The sequence below is a fragment of the Manacus candei genome, unplaced genomic scaffold, assembly GCF_025592945.1.
Source record: "Manacus candei isolate 608988 ecotype Guabito, Panama unplaced genomic scaffold, ASM2559294v1 h1tg000167l, whole genome shotgun sequence".
NCBI lineage: Eukaryota > Metazoa > Chordata > Aves > Passeriformes > Pipridae > Manacus > Manacus candei.
This window is the reverse complement of record NW_026138215.1, coordinates 256947-278977: the sequence shown is the minus strand read 5'-3', so window position 1 is coordinate 278977 and position 22031 is coordinate 256947. Positions and strand designations below refer to the sequence as shown.

Sequence of the window (22031 nt, the reverse complement as noted above, 5' to 3'; positions counted from 1 at the left end):
AGTGTTTTCCTTTCCCAAAATTTCCCCCATGACCTGCAGGGGCTGCTTCCTCCACCAGGGGCTTCCCCCTCCTCCTCCTCGGGGCATCCCCTGGCAGAGGTGGTAGCTGCAGGGGCAGGCAGGGCTGTACCTGGGACATCTTGTTCACTCTGTTTGAAGTAGTTTGTCCATCCCTCAGTCTGTCTAGACAGTCTGTTAGCCAGCAGTCCACATATCGACCTACCCCTCCACCTGAATCCTCCATCCATCCATAGATCCACCCATCTATCTGTGCACACATCTATCCACCTGCTTCTCCACCTACCCATAAAATCCTCCACCTATTCTTCACCTATCCATTAATGTGTATATTCATCTTCCATATGATGAACCAACCATCCATGCATCCAGCCAGTCTCTCATCCATACACCTGCCCATCCATCCATCTGCCCATCCATATATCTATCTCTCCATCTGCCCATCCATTCACCCAGAGGAACATCCCTGCCTCCCATTCATCCCTCCCTCCCTCCCTCCCTGACCTCACAGGCTCTCCCATGTTCCCTGCCATGGCAGGACCCCCAGACACCCTGTCCAGGCGATCAGGGCCACGTGGGCTGAGCACCCACCCCCTCAGCTGCCCCATGGCCACGGGTGGTCCCGGCACCATCACCCCCAGCTGGGCTGGCAGGACACCCCAGAGGTGGCCATCGCTCTTGGGCACTGGACTGTGCAACACCCAACGGGGACAAAAATAGTGCCAGTGACCGCATGGGCCGGCGGCAATTTCTTCATCTGCCGGGCACACGTCAGCAGCGTCCCATGACTCGGAGAAGGGAGCGAGACAGGAAAGAGAGAGGGGGCAGGAAGCTGGTGGCTGGAAGTGTGTGGGGCTGACGTGGGCAGGACGTGTCAGGGCCCAGGCACGGTCCTGCTCAGAACATGGGAGAGCGGGGAACGGATTTTGGGCACAGGATGGGAGCAGAGCCCGGGGGAAGAGGTTTCCACCACGCTCGTGCTGGGTCTTGCTTCATGACCAGTCACACCCTGGGCTGGGGGGGCACTCACATGGCTGCAGCAGGAGGGCACAGCCCCAACCCTGTGCACCCCACTTGGCCACAGGGTGCTGTGCTGCCAGCAAGGCAGGAGGACATGGGGACACAGGGATGGTGTGATAGTGACACCCCCAGGCCTGAGGTCAAGTTCATGCCTCAGTTTCCCCCAGTTGGACCCAGTCTGGGGCAGGGGGAGAGCAGGAATGTGGGGTGGGTCCCATGCCTCAGTTTCCCCAGGGCCACTGATTTGCTGGGGGCTGCAGCCTTCACCCTTTTTTTCACCCAAAATATGTGGTAGGGGAGCTGGTCACATCCCAGTCACCTCAGTGGGGCACAGGGAGGGCCATGTCCCCCTGTCCCCTCCCAGCCCCTGCCACCTCCACACAGATCAGCTCTGTGACACCCCCCCCAGGGCTACACAGAAATAAAAAGAATAGAAATTTTATTGACATCAAAAACTATGTGAAAATACAACTTGGGAGGAGCTGGAGGGGTCACTGTCACCCCTTCATGACAGGTGACATCCAGGGCTGGGGGTGAACCACAGCCCCCCCTCTGCCACCTTGTAGATTTTTGGGGTGCCAGGGGCATCCCCAGAGCTGTGATGCCTTCACCCCTCCATGGGGTTGGGCCAGAGGCACCCATCCACTTGGGACACACAGGGCATGGGGACACGTCCCCGCAGCCCCAGGCTGTCCCCTTTAGCACTGGTGGCACATCACTGCCCTCGTGTCCCCTCCACCAGCAGGTCCCTGGGGACACCCACTCTCCCCCTGAGCCCCCCCACCCCACGCAGGCAGGGCTGGAGGCAGAGGATGGCACGTGGGGACTAACCCCACTCCTGCAGGACACTGCCCCACTGCCACAAGGCCACCACCTCCCCAAAGCCACCACATCCCCAGCACGCAGGGGGTGACACTGTGCCTGACTCTGCCCCGCACCAGGGGAGCCTTAAAATTGAAAAATAATGAATATGGGGGTGGCAGGGGGTGGGGAGGAGGGAGGACCCCACTGTGCCACCGCGCTGGGCACCCGGCCTGGGGACAGCCGTTATCTGCCGCTGTCCTGCCGCTGCTGCAGCAGCTGGATGACCTCGGCGATGCCCTCCTCGGGGACCTGCGGGGGGACACAGGGGGTGTCAGCCCCAGGGGACACCCCAGGGCTGCTGGGGGGTCCCCAGGGAGGGGCAGGGGCTCACCAGGGCGTGGTCGAAGTTGAAGGTGCTGATGTAATAGGCCGAGATGTCGGCGGCTGCCAAGGGCTCTGCAATCTGTGCCACGATGCCACACTCATCTAGGGGGGCAAAGGGGGTCCCAGGTCACTGCCATGGGGACACACAGGGACAGCAGTGCCCCTGGTGGCACAAGAGGGAACACGGCCACCATGGCCACACTCACCGAAGCCGAGGGGCTGCCCCCCGATCCGCACCATCCGCCACAGCTCCCCCGTGGAGCTGGTCAGCAGCAGGTCACTGGGGAACCTGAGAAAGGAGGGGCTGTGTGTCACCCCCAGTCCCTGAGCCCCCAGACCCAGGGACAGAGGGACAGACAGCCCCAGGGACAGCACCCACCGCTTCTGGGTCTCAGCATCCATCACGATGGAGATGTAGCCCTCGATGAGGGAGAAGGAGAAGAAGGTGATGGAGTCGAGGTCCTGGCTGCCGGCACCCGCCTCCCGTGGGGGGCTGCAGAGGGGGAGAGGCACAGGGAGGGGTCACAACCCCCGAAACGGGGAGGAGAAGGGCTTTGTGCTGGCACTGGGTGTTTGAGTATCATGTTGGGATGCTGCAGGGTGAGAGGAGAGGGGATGGGAGCAGGTGCTCCCTGCAGGGTCTGCAGCTTGCAGGTGCTGGATGAGGCAGGACAGGGTGACACCAGGTTTTGGAGCATTCCCGAAAGGCCACAGTGACTCTGGAGCAGTTGAGTGCCATCAGAAAGGACCCCATCACAAAGGACAAAAGGGACCTGGCCAGAAGCATCCCCTCGCCCCAGCACCATTCCCACTGACCTTCCAAACCCACCCCCTCCCACTTCACAGCAATGGTGGGTTTGTCCCCTGTGTCACCTCAGGGCTCCCACCCCCCGTGGTGGCAGCAGGACCCCCAAGCACCCAGATGACTGCAGCCCCTGGGAGGGCAAAACCAGTTTGGAAAACGCACCCAGAGCCCGAAAACCCACCAGGAGCGACAGGTGGGACGTGTCACCACAGTTCAGGTGGCACTGGGCAAGGGGCCACCCCCACATCCCCTTCCCCAGGACCCACCTGTGGGAGTAGAAGAGGACGTCGATGAGCATGGTGGCGATGGCGGGCAGCGTGTCGGGGGCCACCGTCAGGACACAGAAGCGGGTCTGGGGGCTCTGCACCGGGTGCAGAGTGGGGCTGGGGGCTGGCAGGGGAACGGCCACGCGTCAGCCCTGGGGCAGCTCGGGGACAGTCCCACAGTGCCACCCCGTGGCCACCGCACCCACGTGGAGTCCCTCGGGGAGCAGAGAGGTGGCCCCGGGTCCCCACGGTTGTGGGTATCACCAGTGGGAGCTGCAGCATCTCCATGGGGACTGGGTGGCCCTGCGGGTCTCCTATGGATGTGGGAACCACCAGTGGGAGCTGGAGCACCTTGGCAGGGACCAAGTGACACTGGGGACTGGGTGACCTGGGGGGGTCCCACAAAGATACAAGTACTACTGGTGGGAGCTGGAGCACCTTGATGGGGTTCAGGTGGCCTGGGAGGCCCCCAAGGATGTGGGTACCTCCAGTGGGAGCTGGAGCATCTTGGCGAGGACTAGGTGACCCTGAGGGACAGGGTAGCCCTGGAGGTCCCCCAGATATGCAGGTGCCACTGGTGGGAGCTGGAGCACCTCAGCGGTGACTGGGTGGTCCTGGGGACAGGTGGCCTGGAGGTCCCCTAAAGATGTGGGTACTACTGGTGGGAGGGGCAGCATCTTGGCAGCGACTGAGTGGCCCTAGGACAGGGTGGCTCTGGGGACAGAGTGGCAGAGTGGCTCCGGGGGTCCCCCAAGGAGGTGGGTACCTCCAGTGGGCACGGGAGCAACTCGGTGGGGAGTGGGTGGCTCAGGGACAGGGTGGCCCTGAACATCCCTCAAGGATACGGGTAGGGGAGCATCTGGGCAGGGACCAGGTGGTCCCAGGGGACACGGGCCCAGTGTCACTCACCCGGCTTGGGCTTGAGGAAGCCATTGCTCACGTCATCGCAGGTGACAGGGACACACTCGCCGCTCTCCTCCCTGTAGATGTCAAACTCCCCCGCCAGCGTGTGGATCACCACCGGCAGGTCCCGCTCCCGCACCTGCCCGGGGGCACAGGATCAGGGCCCGGACTGCCCCCCCTCCCCACAGGCACAGCAGGGTTCTCAGGACAGCCATGGGGGTCCAGGACACCCCGGGGGGACCAGGTGCCACGGTCCCTGTCCCTCACCAGGATGAAGTCGGTCTGGTACGTGGAGAGCATCAGCACCGAGACGTGGTGCTCGGCCAGCGGCGCGATGACCGAGCGCGCGATCTTGGTGACGCCGGTGGCCTGGCAGCCGGGGGGTTCCCGCCCGTTGGAGACAACACTGAGCACCAGCCATGTGGAATCTGCCACCTGCATGAACTCGGAGGGCGGTAGCTCTGCGAGGGACAAGGGACACTGAGGCAGGGGGCTCCCCGAGGCTCGGCACGGCTGGACACCGTCTGTGCCGCAGAGCCAGTGCCAGCTCAAGCACTGCTGTCACACCATCCCTTGGGAGAGGAGTGGAGCCAGGATGGGACCAGTCCCAGGTGTGGGGTCACTGGTTTGGGGACACAGACCAGCCCCATCCCGAGTCAGGGCTCAGCCACTCCACACTGGGACAGTCACAGGGATGAGGGGGTTCAAGGCTACAACCCCCCCAAAACCCAGGATGTGTCTCTCCTCCCCACAGCAGCACTCTGGGCTGGGTGAAAAGGGGTGTTGGGGTGCACTGCACCCCTAAACTGGCACCACCAGGGCCCTGGAGTTACCCAGCTCATCCCCTGCCCCCCCAGGAGCCCCCAGCCCAGCATCCAGCACCAGGGATGCTCAAAGAGAGTCGTGGTGGGTACTAGAGGGGAAAAGGGGAGAGTAACCCCACTGTTCTGGCAGTGCCAGCACCTGGTGCCAGTCTGGTAGGGAGGGAAGAGCCCAGGCTGGCGGGGCCAAGGACTGCTTCCCAAAAATCTGCTGGTATTGGCAGGGTGGGCACGTGCCAGCTGCTCCCTTCCTGCCTCAAGACCCCTCTTTCTGCCTCCAACTCCCCCTTGCTCCCACCCTCCTGCCCAGGAGAGGGGCTGGCACTGCTGGGAGACCCCAGAAATCAGCCAGGCAGCCGCTCCTCCCTGGGCACCCCTTCCCAGGAAGGGAGAGGGGGTGGGCACCCAAAGGGTCTCCAACCCACTCCCCCTGCCCGGCAGAGGTGGGAAGCAGCTCCCACAGGAGACCACTCAAGCCCCCAGGCCTTCGGTGGGCACCCAGAGCCCCAGCCCAGCTGAGACCCCAAACTCATCACAGCAGTGTCAGAGGGGAGGTCACCCCAGGAGGGTCCGACACCCATGGCAGGGATCCCATCACAGGGCAGGCTCCACATCCCATTCCCAAACCGTGGCTCAGGGCAGGGCGGGAGCAGGGCCGGATCCAGGGCCTCGGCGGGTGTTCCCAGCGCCTGTTCCTGTGCAGGAAGAGCCAGAACAGCCTCGGCTCCGGCCCAGGGCCCAGTGCTGGGGAAGAGGCGGGGGGACACGGCCACGGGAACATGGGGACCCGTCCCAGCACTCAGCGCTTAATTGCTTTTCAACACCACCCGGGGCAAGGCTGAGAGCGAGGGCACCTCCCTGGCCCCTGTCACCACCCCAGGGCTCAGTCCTGATCCCCGGGGAAGAGGGAGTGCAGCCCTTCTCTGCTGGGGGTCCCCTCCAGCCCCAGAGCAGGGGTACCCTGGCAGCCCCCCAGCCGTGGGGCCGCCGGCTCGCAGGACCATTGTTCGGCACTTCCCGCCCTCCCCTCGGGATTGAGGAATATTTGTCCGCAGGCCCCGAAATAAAACAATACGTGGGGAACAGCTCTGGCTCTGGGAGTGGGGAGAGCCCGGGCCACGGTCCCGTCCCGGAGCAGAGGGAGCTGGGAGCAGGACTCGTCTGGGAGTGCCTGTGGCCGGAGCACTGACCCTTCCTCCTTGGGGCACAGCCAAGGGACACTGTGGCCGGTTCCTGCGGCCCCGGCAGGAAGGTTTGGGCGTGGGAAGCTGGGCCGGATCCGGACCCTCCAGCCCAGCCTGTTGGGCCGGTACCCCCGGCAGGGCGGGCGGTGAAGGTGATGCACGGCTGGGTCACCAGCGGTGGGGACGTCACCAAATGGCACCTCCCGGGGAGGGGGACTGGCTTGGAAGGGATCAAACATCTCCTGGACACCTCAAAGTCTGGTCCCTGCTGCCGGGAAGGGCTCACCCCTGCCAGTCTGGCTGGGCAAGGATTTGGCCTGCTCTGCTAATGCACCGGCTGGTCCTCACCGAACAGATGAAAGCGGCCATAGGAATGATGGCAGGAGGGCTGGCAGAGCCTGGAGCGCTGCCTGTAGGCATCCCAGGTGGTCCCTGCCCCCTGCCTGGAGCACCTGGGCTTTGGGCTGGCACCGGGCTCTCCGCAGACCATCCCCACCGTGTCACAGCCTGGTCCCACGAGCTGGTGGGGACGCGGCTGTGCCCGGGGGGGGCTGTCGAGGCGAGGGTAGCCACGCCGGGTGAGCCCCGGCCGGGCAAGCCGGTACATCCCCGGCGCAGGCGCCGAGGGAACGGGACGGGCACGTCCCGAGGGAGCAGAGCTACAAGCCGGGACTCGCTCCCCGCGGCCCAGGCGAGGAGCGGGGCTGAGAACGTGCCCAGCTCGTGCCCGCAGTGCCAGCCCACCCTGCGGGGGACGCCGAGCCCACCGCGCGGTACCTTTGAAGCCCTCCTCGTCCAGCATGACCGTGTAGTCCTCGGGGGTCTCTGTCAGGCTGAAGAACTTGCATCTGAATAAGAAGAAATCGGTGCCGGTGATCCCAAAACCGCCGCCGCCTCCCGAGGCCGGGCATCGGGGGAGGAGGAGGGAGGAAGGCCGGTACCGGCAGCGCTGGGGCAGGAAGAGCAGCTTGAGCAGCGGGTGTGTGTAGAGCCAGAGCCCGCGGCGGGCCAGGCTCAGCACCCGCACCCGGTGCTCCAGGATGTGCAGATCCATGGCGGCCGCGCCGCACCGGGATCCGCCGCCGACGCCGCTATAAGGGCGGGCGCGGGACCGCCTCGGGACCGCCTCGGGACCGCCCCGCTCCGCCCGGGACAGGCCTGGGACCGCCCAGCACCGCTCCGGGACCGCCCCGGACCACCTCGGGACCGCCCAGCACCGCCCCGGACCGCCTCGGGATCGCCCCGCTCCGCCCGGGACCGGCCTGGGACCGCCCAGCACCGCTCCGGGACCGCCCAGCACCGCCCCGGACCGCCTCGGGATCGCCCAGCACCGCTCCGGGACCGCCCAGCACCGCCCAGGGACCGCCTCGGGATCGCCCCGCTCCGCCCGGGACCGCCTCGGGGCCGCCCAGCATCGCTCCGGGAGCCGACCCGGCACCGCCCAGGGACAACTCCCCGCACCGCCAGAGAGGCAACCACCCGGCACCGGAGCCCCAGGACCAGCCCCAATATAGAACTCTGTGGTGCCCAAACCAGCCCAGATTCAGTGCCCTGAGGTGCCCGGAGCAGCTCCACAACAGAGCCCCAGGGTATCTATACCGGGTGCCGACTCCGAGCCTCAGAGTGCCCAAACCAGACGAAATTCAGCATTCCCGAGGTGCCCAGATGAGCCCCAACCGGGAGCCTGGGATGCCTGAAGCAGCTCAAACCTGGAGTCCCGCAGTGCTCCCGAGCTGCAGCCCCTGGAGTGCCCAAAGCAGCCCCAGTACAACACCCTGCGGTACCCGGACAAGGACTCGCCCACGTCTCAGGGGGCCCAACCCGATCCAGCTCCCTCACTTCCAGCCCAGCCCTGTCAGGCTGGGACTGCACCCACTGGGAGCCTGATGCCAACTCCACTGCCAATCTCACGGTACCCCCCACCCCAGCACCCAGCCAGCCCCTCCACACTCAGCCCCGATCACCAGCCTTGATCAAGGATTCACCCCAGGGCAGTGTGCAGGACCAGGGGGGCACCCAGCACCCGAACCAGAGCCACCCCCCGGGAAAAGGGGGTTCTGGAGGGAGGAATGGAGGCTTGGACAGAATTCCTGCCAGCATAAAGCAGGAGCAAGAGAGAGGGCCTAGGTACCGTTTGGGATGTGGGGAGCTGAGCTCTGGGGTGTCACAGGACAAATTAGAGGGTCTTCTGGCTCTGTTCCACCATAGGAGTTGTGTCAGTGGGAGGGGTGGAAAGGTGCTGCGAAGGCAGTGCACTCCATGGCATTGCTCGAGGAACTCGGCATCCATCACTGTCACAAGCTGGGGCAGGTCTCAGCCTCCTCCCATCCCACTTCAAACGGGCAGCCCCAGGGCTGGGCGGAGTAGCAGGGCTGGGTCACCCTCTGTGGTGACACAGCGGTGACACAGGGTGATGGCAGCAGGCCCCCTCCCAGGACCCTCTCCAGCACCTGATTCCTGGGGCTGGAGCACCCAGGGGAGAGAGGGTCTGGAGCACGGTGCCCCCAGAGCTGGAGCACCCAGGGGAGATGGGTTCAGGGCATGGTCAGAGTGTCCAGGGGAAATGGGGTGCAGGCCAGGGTGCCCCCCAGGACCAGGAGACACAGGGGAGGTGGGGCCCAGGGCAGGGTGCTCCCCACCTCAGGGCTGGAGCACCCAGAGCTGAGTCCAGGGTAGGGTGCCTTCCCAAAGCTCGTACTGGCACAGAAGGAAGTGGGAGGTGCCACTCCTATCCCCACCCCTTGACCCCCCCATCCCAGGCCGAGAGAGGGTGGGAGCTGGGGCTGCGCCTTTACACACTTGCTTTATTGACCCCTTTGTACAAAACTGCTTTTCCCGCTTATGATACAAAGCCACCCCCGGCCCTGGGGAGGGCACGGGGGGCAGAGGGGACCCCACAGCCAGGGACCACCTGGCTGCTGCTCACCCACCCCGTCACACCTGCGCTGGGGCCTGGGGGGTGGCAGTGGTGGGGTGAGCCCTGGCAGGGTGAACGCTCCCCCCGAGCCGTGGGGAGCCCGGGCATCGGGGTGGGGGGGCCTTAGCCCTGTGACTGGCATCAAATCCTGCTGCCTCCAGCGCATCCTGCCTCGGTCCCTGTCCTGCCTCGGAGGAATAATAAATAGGCTCAGTGAGTAGGTAAATTGGGTACTACATATAGGGCTACAGCTTGATATATCCTCACTAGATAAAGAGGGGGGGCGAGGGGTCCCCTCGGCTCCTCGCGTACCCCCAGTGCCCTGTGCCAGGCCTAAGTGCTTGGGAACTGGGGCTGGGGCTGCCTGGCTGGCACAGGGTGGGGGCTACAGGAGGGACCCAGAGGGTGATGGGTTGAGGGGCTCTGGGACGGGGGGAAGGGCCTGAGGGGCAGCTCAGCCCCCCAGTGTGGGGAGGGAGCTCAGGTGGCTCAGCCACCCCCTGCCCGGGCTCCCACCGCTCGTGGTGCCAGCACCCTGCGGGGTGGGCACCCAGCGCAGACCCACGGTGTCCCCTTTGGTCACCACACCTGGCCAAGCTCCTGTGGGCACCCCACGGAGTCATACCAGCCCCCCTGTCCCATCCCTCCAGCTCAGAGCCCCCAGTGCTGCGTGCCAGGGGTGTCCCCCAGCGTCCTCGTGCCCGGGTCCGTGCGCAGCCCCGCTGAGCCCGGCTGCCCGGGGTGCGGGCAGGGCCCTACAAGTACGTGTCCTCGCTCTCCCGGGAGCTCAGGCTCTCCTTGGACTGGTGGTGGGGGGAGACCTGGGGGTGCAGCAGCTCCCGGGTCGTGCCGGGCGCCCCGTTGCCCTCGGCCCCGGGGCCGTTGGCAGGGCTGGCTGGGGTCTTTTCCCGGCTCTTCTCCTTGCTCTTGCGGGCCTTGGGCACGGGGGCGGGCCCAGGGGGTACGATGATGGAGGGCACGGGCTCCAGCGCCTTGCGGGGCGCGGGCTCGGCCTCGCTGATGGCCTTGGCGCCGTGCAGGCGCGGGGGGGACTTGCACTGCAGCTCCCCGTGCGTCTCCCGCCACTTCTTCAGCTGGATCAGGTGCTCCCGCTCGATCTGACGCTCTGTCACCGGCAGCTCGATGACCTGCAGGGACACTTGTGCCATCAGCATCTCCCCCGGCAGCGACAGGGCCACCAGGGCTGCGTGTGGGATCCCACCCAGTGAGAGGCAAAGCCCTAAACCAAAAAGCTTTCGGGGGGCTGCCCCCATGCTATGCCCCATCTGCCCACCCAGGGACAGCCCAGTTTGGCAGCGTTGGGCAACTGGGCGGCACTGGGCCCCCCCTGACATTCCCCAGCACCTCACCTCCTGCACCAGGAAGGCCTCCTGCATGATTTTGGGGCTGAGGGCCCTCAGCCTCTCCATGGTCTCGTACTGGCCCTGGCAGGACTTGAGCTTGTCTGAGGAGCCCAGTGTGTGTTTGAGCAGCACCAGGCCCACCCGGAAGATGATCTTCACCCCTGCAAGAGCAGACGTGAGGCAGTGAGTGCCAGGCAGGACAGGGGGACTCTGCCACCATGTCCTTCAAATGCTGTGGGGCACCAGATCCCAGTCTCACTAACAAGACACACAAAAGGGTGGATTTGGGATGCACGTGCCCCCTAATCCCCAGGAAAACAGCCCATCTCCACCCTAGGCATGTGGCTGCCTCAAACCTGCCCTACTACAGGTCCCATGTGCCATGGGGTCATCCCAGAGGAAGAGGAGGACGGTGGGGAACTCCTACCCTCACAGAAGAACATGTCCCAGACGCGCAGGACGGAGCTCCAGGGCAGCGTGCGGGAGAAGGCGCACATGAACCACTCCGTCATGTACAGGATGGGGTCGATCTTCTGCTTGCTCAGGTGCTTGTAGGCCACAGGTGAGACCTTGTGCAGCAGCGAGAAGAGGATCTGCCCATCCAGCTGGATGGCTTCCTGCGAGAACAGGGACCAGCATCCCAGTGAGTGCCTCAGTCCCGGGATCAGCCCCCAGTGCCAGGCCCGGGGTGTCAGCCCACCCTCCACACCTGGCTAAGGGAGCAGAGCTGTGTCCCACTGAGCCCTCCCATCCCTGACTGTGGGATGCCTCTGAGGCCACAGCACAACATAGAGACTGGGAATACCCAGCAACTTCCCAAATCTTTTCTTTCTCCAGGATGAGAAGCTGAGTGAGCTTTTGGCCTGGAGACATAGAATCCCAGAATGGTTTGGGTTGGAAGGGATCTTAAAGCCCATCTCATCCCACCCCCTGCCATGGGCAGGGACACCTTCCACTAGCACAAGCCCCCTCCAACCTGGCTGTGGACACTTCCAGGGATCCAGGGGCAGCCACAGCTTCTCTGGGTAACCTGGGCCAGGGCCTCCCCACCCTCACAGCCAACAATTCCTTCCCAATATCCCATCTATCCCTGCCCTCTGGCAGTGGGAAGCCATTCCCCCTTGTCCTGTCTCTCCATCCCTTGTCCCCAGTCCCTCTCCAGCTCTCCTGGAGCCCCTTTAGGCCCTGCAAGGGGCTCTCAGCTCTCCCTGGAGCCTTCTCTTCTCCAGGGGAACGCCCCCAGCTCTCCCAGCCTGGCTCCAGAGCAGAGGGGCTCCAGCCCTGGGAGCAGCTCCGTGGCCTCCTCTGGACTTTCTCCAGCAGCTCCACGTCCTCCCTGTGCTGTTCCCCAGGGCTGGAGGCAGCTCTGCAGGGGGGTCTCAGCTGAGGGGGCATGTCCAGCCTCTCACCCACCAGCACCCCAAAATCCTTCTCCCCAAGGCTGCTCTCCTTCCCTTCATCCCACACTGTGTGGATACCAGGGATTGTTCCAAACCCGGTGCAGCACTCTGCAGGTCCCTGCCACTGCCAAAGGCACCATGAGCCCTTTACTCACCAGCTTCTCACTGTAGTAGCCAGGGAGGTACTTCTCACAGATCTGCACCAGGCACCAGAACGCTTGCTGCAAGCCAAGGGACAGCAGTGAGCAGCCAGGGGACATCCCTGCAGCTCCTCCCTGCTCCCAGGGACCACAGGGGAGGGTGAGAGGAGGCAGAGCACCCCGGGGTGCTTTGAGGTGCCAGGAGCTGAGCACCCCCCAGAGGGACCCCCGCCCTCGTGCCCGTACCTCGGCCGGCATGTGCATGAGCAGGACGGCGGCGATGGGCGCCTGGGCCTGGCAATATCCCTCCTCCGGGCGGTACAGCGTGTACGCCTTCAGCACCCGGAACAGGTCCTGCTGCCTGCGGAGACACCCCGGGCACGGGGAGCTGGGCACAGGGCACGGATGTGGCCCAGCAGCCTTCCCCATGGATCCCAGGCACGAGCCTGGCTCAGTCCCTGGCTGGGATCCCTTTTGCACGCAAACCCAGGGCAATGGAACACAACAACCAGGGTGGTACTCTGGGAAGCTCTGCCCACAGAGGCTACACCTGCCCTGGATCCAAGAGTCAACCATCTCCCAGGGATGCTGGCTCATGGTGAGCCATGGATGGGAAACTACCCAGCTGCAAGCACAGAGGCACAGACGCTCCCAGACACACTAGGAACAGCATTTTCCTGGTGAAACAGAGGCCACAGCGGGTTACCTCCTCCCTTTGCCCTCCTGCTGTGGCAATTCCCACCTCACCAGGTGTCAGAACCAGTGCCAAGGGTTGTGCCCCACACAGGGAGCTCCTGGGAAGCCACCCTGTTTTCAGGCCATGCCTGGATGCTCTGTGACTCTGGATGTGTAAGGACTGTGGGGTGACAGGGGGACACAGGGGGCATGAGTGTGGCTGCATGAGCTGGGGCAGACACCGCCCACCCCGTGGCTGAAAAGGACTGGACACACAGGAGCTCCACGTACCCGTGGCCTCCGCGTGAGACGAACATCTCATGGAAGGGGAACTGCCGGTGGAGATCCCGCTCGATCACATCCAGCCACTTGGGCTCGCCTGTGAGGAGATCCAGTTCCTGGGGAGGAGAGGATTGGGATGAGCAACACCCCTGGCACTCCCCCGAGATGTCTGGGATCCCAACAGAGACCCCAGCCACGGAGGGAGCAGGAGCCACCCCAGCACTGTCCTGCTCCCTGGTGGTGCAGGAGGGTCCCCGGCAAGGACTCACATCAAACTTGCCCATGTTCTGCTCCAACTTAACCTTGCTCCCGGAGAGGTACTGCCAGGCACGGCCCCGCAGCGAGGGCGGGATCCCCTTCTGGCACCGCAGGCGGATCTGCGGGAAGAGACACAGCCATCACGGGAAAATCATGGAGCAGCGGGAAACAAAGAGACTCCTGGGGCAAGACGGGAGCCAGGCCAGCACCATGGCCACAGGCTGGACCCCTGCTGCTTCCCGAACAAGGGGATGAGTCCTTCCATCCCTGGGACGCAGGGATGCCAGCTGGGATGGCAGCCAGGGCTGCACCAGCATGGGGGAACAGGAGCCTGGCCGAGGCTTTGTGGCTTGGAAACAGCTCCAAACAAGCCTGGCTCTGCCTCAAAGCCAGATCCTGCTGGGAGCTGGAAAAGCAAACACTGGAGCTAAGGTGGGGAATGGGTGGCTCCCTCCACATGGGAACCACTGGGGACACAAGGGAGGCTCTCCAGCCCCCATCCAGCCTCCCACTCCCCACAGGGCCACAGAGAGCAGGGATGTGTGCCCTGCTGTGTCTCAGCCGTTCCACCCGCTCATCCCAGGCAGAAGGGCAGGTCTGGCCCCAGCTCTGCACACAGACAGCTCCCCAGGGCCAGCTCTGTGCCCAGTCATCCCAAGTTTCCTTGGCACTGGGCACCAGGCACGACCAAAGTCCAGGCGAGGCAGCTGGTACCTGTGTGGGGAGCTGAGCTGGCTTAACCCTGCCGTGCCTGCACCCCAGTGGGGCCAAACCAGAGCTTCCAACATCCCACTCCAACTCCTGGAGAAGCAGCAGCACCATCTCGTCGAATCATGGAATGGTTTGGGTGGGAAGGGACCTTAAAGATCATCTTGTTCCACTCCCTGCCATGGGCAGGGACACCTTCCACTAGCCCAGGTTGCTCCAAGCCCCGTCCAACCTGGCCTTGGACACTTCCAGGGATCCAGGGGCAGCCACAACATCTCTGGCAACCTGTGCCAGGGCTTCACCACCCTCACAGAGAAGATTTCTCCCCCAATATCCCATCTATCCCTGCCCTCTGGCAGTGGGAAGCCATTCCCTGTGTCCTGTCCCTCTATCCCTTGTCCCCAGTCCCTCTCCAGCTCTCCTGGAGCCCCTTTAGGCCCTGCAAGGGGCTCTCAGATCTCCCTGGAGCCTTCTCTTCTCCAGGTGAACCCCCCCAGCTCTCTCAGCCTGGCTCCAGAGCAGAGGGGCTCCAGCCCTGGCAGCATCTCCATGGCCTCCTCTGGACTCTCTCCAGAAGCTCCATGTCCTCATGTGTCCTTCTTCCCTCAGTCCTCAGCCAGGGAATGCACCAAGGTGGGCCCCACAAGCCTGGTGCTTTCAGTAGAGTCACCCCACAAAAACCCTGCAAAGCCCCAGCATGGCCTCCACTCCTCATGTCCCCACTTGGGTGGCCCATGCCAACTGTGCCAGGGCCCTGCTAGTAGTGGCCAACAGCTCCCAAATCGTTTCCAGGCCTCTCCTGCCTGCCCAGGGCTGCATTTCCCTGTTAACTGGGGAGTAGGTGGTTGTTTCCCAGTATGGTACCACCACATCTCCGGGGGGTTTGCTGCTCCCTCACCGCAGTGCTGGTTGTTTACCGGGGTAGGTCCCTTTGTGCCGGCAGGAAGCGCGGTGGGCGATGCCCAGCGCTGCCGTGGGCAGCTCCGTGGCTGCTGCCGGCTCCTGGTGCCAGCCTGCTCCCCTTCCTGCTGGCTGAGCTGCCAGGAAGGAAACGGCCTCGCTGGGTTTCGGTTCGGCAGCTCCTCCAACTGACCAGGCCCAGCACAGCCAGAGCAGCTCATCCCACACAGGTCCTGCCGTTCCCTGCAATCCCACTGTGCCCTTCCAGGGATCAGGAGCATGTCTGGGCTGAGGGACACTGACAGCAAGGTGCAGTCAGAGCACTGCTCACCCTGCCAGAGCACTGGGAGCTGCCCACCCACACATCTGCCCTCCTTCAAGCACATAGTACTGGCACGGCTCAGAGCCACGAAGGATGTGGGGTCAGGCTCCGCTGGGATCCGGGCCAGGCAGGGAGCATTTTGGGATGCTGGAGCAGTGCAGGTATGAGCAAGCCTGGCAGGAGCTGGCCCAAGGGATCCCCGGGCTGCCTGCCAACCCCCGTGAGGCAGCCAGAAAAGTCCCAGGGTTTTTTGGAGGCTCAGGGAGCTCCCCTGAAGCAGCAGGGCCCTGCACCAAGCAGGCTCCTGCCAGAGCAAGGATAGTTGACAGCATCCAAGGCCAAGCCTGGCAGCCTTCCCTGAGCAGCCCCAGGGCTCCAGGCACAGAGCAACATTCCAGAGCAGCCTCTCTGAAGCTCCAGGCATGGATTTTTGCTGCAGGACAGACTATACAGCACATCAGCCCCATGGAGACTCACAGGAGCTCGGCCCAGGCACTGCCAGGCGCGGCTGCCGGAGTACGTCCCCCATCCGGAGGGCACCCTGCGGCACACGGCCGGAGAGCGGCGGAAAGGCACGTGGAACAAAGCACCCGCCTGCTGTGGCCCAGAAAGCTCTCCCAAATCCTTTAAGAGCAGCCAAGAAGCAGATGAGGGATTCCAGTGTTGTTCCCCAGGCACCGAGTGGGGACAACACTCCAGGCACACGGAGCAGTGCCAGGAGGCTCTGCCAGTGGGGGGAAGGAGAAGGAGGCAGCACAGTAGCAACCCGGGACTTGCTGCATCCCATCCTGCCTCATCCACAGGCTCAGGGGGTCAGGGAGCACCAACAGACCAAGCCAGAGCCACCCCACCAGGACTCTCCCAGGGACCCCAGCTCGCAGACCAGTGTCACGCGCATCAGGCTCAGACATTTCCTACATGGAGCTTTTTTTGGTCTACAAGATGCTCAGAACAGAAGTTTCCATGAGCAAACAATTCCCATGGCTGCCTGCAGGCAGTCAAAGAAGCCCTAGGAAGGCTCCAGCCCGGCAAGGAACAGTCAGAGGAAGGAGCAGGCTGGCTCAGGGACCACTCAGCCCCTTCAAGCTCCAAATTCCACAGGGAGAGAACAGCCCACTCAAGCCAACAGCATCATCCAAAGGCATCCAGACGTCTGTCTATGGGGACCCAGTGACACCAGGCTGCCCCAAAGGAACACCGCTGTGCCTGGCTGTCCCTCCCTGACACCTCCTGGGGGAGACATGGCTGTCACTTACCTTCTTGTGTTTCTTGGCCATCCATTTGTCCCAGTTGTTGAGCATATCCAGCCACTTGGACTCCCGCTGTCGGAGCACCTCCAAGGGGACCTCCTCCAGCCTGTGGGATGGGGAGGAAGAGGCCAGTCAGCGTGGTGCCCAGCCCTCCCCTGTCCTCCCCAGCACCCTGGGTGACCCACATGCCCAGCTGGCTGCACCCCCAAGGCTCAGAGCCCGTCCGGGACACACTCAGCAGAGCCGGTGTTTTGGCAGCTGCCGGAAGCGCTTCTCACCCGTGAAATCACCGCGCCAGAGCAGCGGCTCAAACCTCCTGGGAGCAGCCTGCACTGCACCACCGAGAGCCTCAGCATCCCTAGGGACACGCCAGGAAGGTGAGGAGCGGGGAGCACATCCGGAGCCACGAGCGAGGCCGGATCCCCATGGCTGCACACAGAGAGAGCCGGGGCCGTAAGTACCGTGTCACCCCTGCAGCCCCAGCCACGCCGCGCTCCCAGCGCCTGGCACTGCTCCAGCCCGGCACGGAGCCCGGCCCAGGGTCCCTCAGGAGGGAGGGGAGTGTTTTCCAGAACGGCTCAGCCCAGCCAGGGAATCCAATTTAACCCTGCAGAGGCAGAGGCAATGCTGCTGTGACACCAAAGCCGGCACCACGGCCTCCAACCCCCCATGGCACCACCTCTGTGCAGAAACAGGTCACAGGCAGCTCAGGCAGGCCCCAGGCAGGGACATCCAAGAGGAGCAGAAGCTCCTTCAAGCCATCAGTAACGACCCAGTGCCTTCCCAGGCACTGCTCCACACTCCCCTGTGGCTGCACCAAGCCCAGGAACAGCCAGATCCGTCGTGAGGACCCAAGGACAATGGTCTGGGTGCTGAGCATCCTCCAGCACCCAGCTCCACTGCAGGACACACAGGACACTGCCTCCTCTCAGATCTCTCTCCACGTCTGGAGCCGGAAAGTGAGCAGCACAGCGCTTCCAGAGCCACATCCAGCTGGCAGCACTGCCCTGCTCCCTGCCCAGCCCTTCCCCACCACGTCCCACCCACCGCAGCGGCTGGGACGGGGCGAGGGCGATTGTTCTGAGAGCAAACCCACTCCCAAGGGATCTGCTTTGCCTGGATCCCCACCCTCCCCAGCACGGCCAGGCCCGGCACGGGGATGGAGGGAGCACTGGCCTCCAGCCGGGGCTGCGCGAGGCGTGGGAAGCTCGGGAGCGCGGGATGCTGGATACAGGAGCTGGCTGTGGGCCTGCTGGAGCCCGGCCAGCCCAGACTGGAAGCTGTTCCCAGCTGATGGCTGCTTGGCAGCGGGCAGGGAGCGAGGACCAGCTGCATTTCATATGGCTGAGGCGGGAGGACGTGGTGGGGGCACCCAGGCTAGGAAGAGGCGGGATGCCCTGCACCGGGAATGCGCTCCTCTGCATCCACGCTGTGGGGGACATCGCCCTCCCCAGTGCCCCCAGAACCTCCCCAGATGCTGGGACACCCCATGTGCCCTCCCTGTGCTATCCCTTCCAGCTAGAGAGACCCCAGCTCTGCCAGCCACAGAAGGAGGCCAAGTATTCCCGCTCATCCACTCATGGGACAGACTGTGAGCTGATGAAAGCCCTGGAGCAGGGCAGGATTGGACCCCAGTACACATGCAGGGCTCAGTCCCCAGTGACTGCAGCCACCACACTGTCAGCACCCCTGGGAGCAGCCACTTGCCTCCAGCATCAGGAGCTCCATCCAGGGGGGCTGCTGCCTGCTGGACCCCAGGGACAGGGACACCCACCCCAGGGACAGGGACACCCGCTCCAGGGACAGCCATAGGGACAACAGCCAGGACAAGTGTCCCCTAAATGTGATGTGTGGCCAGGACAGGGCACAGCACCCTGGGAAGGAGAGGCAACTCCACTCCTGCAGTGTCAAGGGACAAGGTTTATCACTCAGAGCGATGCACCTTGCCCAGAGCCAATGATCCAACCCTGGGTGTCTTTTCACCCCACAGACCAGCCCAGGAACACCCATAGCTTATGGGGGTGAACACTATGCTCCTCACAGACAGGGAAACCAAGGCACAGCACAGAGCACAGGGGGCAGATCCCAGACCTGCTCCAGGCAGTGTCCCAGCGGGAGAGGAGGCGGTTGCCACGTGCCATCCCCGCTGTCACCCTGGCTTTCTCTGGGCGTAGCTGTTAAAGCAGGGCCAGAAAGGCAAACACCAAACACGCCGCTGAACCAGCTCGACGGCAGCACATTCCTGGGTGTCAGCACCGCCCTGGGGCCCAGTGCCTCTGGGTGAGCCTCACTTCCTCCGAGGGCTTCCTTCCCGGAGCGGGGACACGGAGCCTTCAGCAGCGCTACTGACACCGGGTCCCTGGGAGGGCACCACGGCCTGGCCTCCTCGGCTTGACAGTGCCCAAAAATCTACCAGGATCAGCAGCTGGAGGTGGCCAGACACTGACCCTGGTGTGCTGGCACCTCCTGGATCCCAAGTGGGGTGAACAGCACTTCCCAGCCCTTCCCCCTTACAGGAGCAGGAGAGACAAGGGGAGACAGAATAGCTTTTGAGGCTCTTCATAGAATCATCAGAGCATCATGCAATGGTTTGGGTTGGAAGGGACCTTAAAGCTCATCACATTCCTATCTGCAGGGACACCTTCCACTAGCCTAGACTGCTCCAAGCTCCATCCAGCTTGGCCTTGGACACTTCCAGGGATCCAGGGGCAGCCACAGCTTCTCTGGGCAACCTGTGCCAGGGCCTCCCCACCCTCACAGCCAGAAATTCCTTCTCAATATCCCATCTATCCCTGCCCTCTGGCAGTGGGAGGCCATTCCCCCTTGTCCTGTCCCTCCATTCCTTGTCCCAAGGCCATCTCCAGCTCTCCTGAGGCCCCTTTAGGCCCCGGAAGGGGCTCCAAGGTCTCCCCGGAGCCTCCTCTTCCCCAGGCTGATCATTCCCAGCTCTCCCAGCCTCACTCCCTTGTTCACATCCCGGCTGCCGCGGCCTCCGCTCCGGGCACGGGCGATGCCCGACCCAGGCCCCGCTCCGAGCCCGGGGGCGGCGGGGACAAACCCCCCCGGGGCGGGGAGAGCGTGGCGGGCTCGGCCCAGCCCCGGGCCCGGCCCTGCGGGGGCCGAGCGGCCAGGGCGGGCAGGGCCGGGCCTGGGGCGGCTCCTCGGGGTCCCGGCGCCCCTCGCCCTCCGGCCCCTCACGGCCCCACCCCCCCTCACGGCCCCCACTCACGTCCCCTCGGCGCCGCGGCTGCCCACGATGAACCCGAACTTGTCGACGCGCCGCTCCTCGGGGCCGCCGCCGTTGATCTCGGAGTCGGAGCCGAGCGAGCTGAGCTCGTCGCCGCCGGGGTCGGCGAGGCTCTCGCGGGTGCCCGCCAGGCTGCGGCCGCCGGGCGAGCTGGGCCCGCCGCCCCCGCGGCTCTTGGCCATGGCGGCGCCTCAGCGGCGGCGCGGCCGCTCCGCCATGCCGGGACACGGCGGCGGCCACGCCCCGCCCCGGGCCCGCCCCCGCGCCAACGCCATTGGGCGGGAGTGGCGGAGGCACCAATCCGCCGCGGGGGTGGCCCACCCACGGCGCTGATTGGTGCAGAGGGCGGCGGGGAGCTGTCCGTCAAACGCCGGCGGGTGTCAGCCAGGGGCGGGGCCATGGGCGCGAACGGTGGGGAGCGCGGGGGGCGCGGGACTGGGACCAGTATGGGACACACTGGGACCAGTATGGGACACTGCGGGGCTACTGGGACTGGACTGGGACCAATATGAGGCACAGAGGGGCTGTACTGGGACCAGTATGAGCTATGGCAGGACTGTACTGGGATGAGTTTGAGCCACAGAGCAGCTTTACTGGGACTGTACTGAGACCAGCCTGAGCCACAGTGGGGCTGCACTGGGGCTGTACTGGGATGGTAGTGGGACTCCAGGTCGGCTGGATACTGGCACTGCAGGATGGTTGTGCTGGGACAGCACTGGGGCTGAACTAGGGTTGCACTGGGCACATATTGGGATGGGGCACTGGGGGGATCTGTTTCCCACTTCAGAGCTGTCCCTGCCCTTCAGGTGACCATGGCCGTGTCACCCCATCCACGGCACCCTGGACAGGTAAAACCGGCCTGGCTCTCCCAAAAATCACACACCAAAGGATTTACAGCAAACTGAGATGTGTTGGGACCTGTCCTGGGTGAAGCCTTCCGGGGCAGGTCCATCCCACCTCTGGATGCTTCTCCCAGAGCCCAGTGCTCCATTTCATCCCTCTGACAGCACAGCACGGGGAGTTATTTGCAGCCAGGAGGCCAAAGGAAGAGGGAATGAAGCTCCTTAAAATCAGCAACAACTCAACCTACTTCCAGATTTTTCTGGCAGCCGGGCCCTGCTGGTCCTTCCCACTGGAGTGGGAAGTGGAAGGCTCGGATAGCGGTTGTTTTGTACCAGATATCCACACACAGAGCCTGTTACAACATCCATCAGTTGGATTTAGCTGGAAACAGGCTGGCAAGGCTCCATGCCAGGGATTTCCAGTGGGAAGTTTTCCTGCTGGAGTGCTGGGAGCTCAGCATGGCGGGGCCGGCGGGGCCGGCAAAAAATGTCACCTAAGCACCAGGACATGGAGGGAACAGCCATCCCAGAGAACTCCATGGGCACCACACTCGGAGCACAGCGGGACAAGGAACGTGGGGTGACATTCAGTACAGCCCCAGCCCTGGACACAAACACACAACTTCCCCATTTCAGAGCTCTCTTGGCAGTTTTTTCAGTATCAGCTCTGGAAAACCCCACTGGCTGCTGAGTGTTTTCTCCAGGGCTGTACCTATTGTCTGGTTTTTAAAGCAAAAGGGAAGTGATTATCCCACCTTCCTGCAGGGTAGGAACAGCCTGCATCCACCATTCACCCTTCCAACCTGTCCATGTGCTCCCAGCTTGGTGTCCTGCAGCAGGGATGGGAGCAGGCTGTGACAGGGACACGTGGGGACCTGTCAGGGACAACAGCTGGGACCACTGGCCACCTGGGCTGGGCCAGTGCCAGCCCCTTCCCCACAGCCCCGGGGCTTCCTCCGGATCCCAGAGGAGCACACCAGAGGCAGGAGGATGCCGGCTCTTCCCTCCTGCTTCATCCCTCTCTCCCTAAGCACAGAATAAGGTAAACAGGATGTCTCTGCACTGCCTGACCACTGCTAAAAATATATAATAATAAATCCATGGCTTTGGGTTCTCCCAAAAAGCCACAGGTACCCAAATCCAGACACCCACCTCCTCTTCCTGGGCACCAAATTCTGTAGATTAACTTTGCTGTGTTTTGTTTCTATCAAACTATAACACAGCTCTGACTGAAGGCCCAGGAATCATCTGTTTTCCGGACACAGATGCTCTCCAGATCCAAGAGATTCCAGCTGCAGGATATAAGTGTAAATCACTTTTTCCAATAAAATTCTTGCTAAGTTCAGAGTATTTTTTCCCACCTCACGCACAGGCACAAGCATTCCTTCAGGAATGACTGAGAAAGACCACAGAAACTTCAACAACCCCCTTTTTTTTGCAGCTTTTCCTAGAAAATAAGAGGATTTCCTATCGTAAACTGCTTAATTACAAATCCCAACGTATTTCCCCATCCGAGTGCTC

At 63.6% G+C, this 22031-nt stretch overlaps 2 protein-coding genes across 2 annotated transcripts; both read right to left on the bottom strand.

Annotated features, from left to right (window-relative positions):
• Window positions 1-1473: 1473 nt before the first annotated feature.
• Window positions 1474-7325, bottom strand: CASTOR1 (cytosolic arginine sensor for mTORC1 subunit 1). Its single transcript, XM_051773383.1, has 9 exons — window positions 7147-7325; window positions 6983-7053; window positions 4468-4661; window positions 4207-4339; window positions 3298-3421; window positions 2606-2719; window positions 2433-2515; window positions 2234-2328; window positions 1474-2151 (listed from the first exon to the last, which is right to left on the bottom strand). Exons 1-9 carry the CDS (start codon window positions 7257-7259, stop codon window positions 2086-2088), a joined length of 993 nt encoding a protein of 330 aa, XP_051629343.1. The 5' UTR covers window positions 7260-7325; the 3' UTR covers window positions 1474-2085.
• Window positions 7326-8989: 1664 nt separating this feature from the next.
• Window positions 8990-19906, bottom strand: TBC1D10A (TBC1 domain family member 10A). Its single transcript, XM_051773364.1, has 9 exons — window positions 19651-19906; window positions 16428-16527; window positions 13253-13360; window positions 12993-13099; window positions 12273-12387; window positions 12042-12107; window positions 10914-11103; window positions 10493-10647; window positions 8990-10270 (listed from the first exon to the last, which is right to left on the bottom strand). The coding sequence occupies exons 1-9, from the start codon at window positions 19848-19850 to the stop codon at window positions 9878-9880; spliced, it is 1434 nt and encodes a 477-aa protein (XP_051629324.1). The 5' UTR covers window positions 19851-19906; the 3' UTR covers window positions 8990-9877.
• Between the last annotated feature and the right edge of the window lie 2125 nt (window positions 19907-22031).

Coding starts and splice junctions, on each gene's coding strand:
- CASTOR1 (XM_051773383.1), bottom strand. CDS start 7,259: ATGGATCTGCACATCCTGGAGCACCGGGTGCGGGTGCTGAGCCTGGCC. Junction 4,662..6,982: donor GGACGAGGAGGGCTTCAAAG/GTACCGCGCGGT, acceptor TGTCCCTCGCAG/AGCTACCGCCCTCCGAGTTC. Junction 2,720..3,297: donor GTCCTCTTCTACTCCCACAG/GTGGGTCCTGGG, acceptor CCCCCTCTGCAG/CCCCCCACGGGAGGCGGGTG.
- TBC1D10A (XM_051773364.1), bottom strand. CDS start 19,850: ATGGCCAAGAGCCGCGGGGGCGGCGGGCCCAGCTCGCCCGGCGGCCGC. Junction 12,108..12,272: donor TCATGCACATGCCGGCCGAG/GTACGGGCACGA, acceptor CTTGGCTTGCAG/CAAGCGTTCTGGTGCCTGGT. Junction 11,104..12,041: donor GCTACTACAGTGAGAAGCTG/GTGAGTAAAGGG, acceptor CTGTTCTCGCAG/GAAGCCATCCAGCTGGATGG.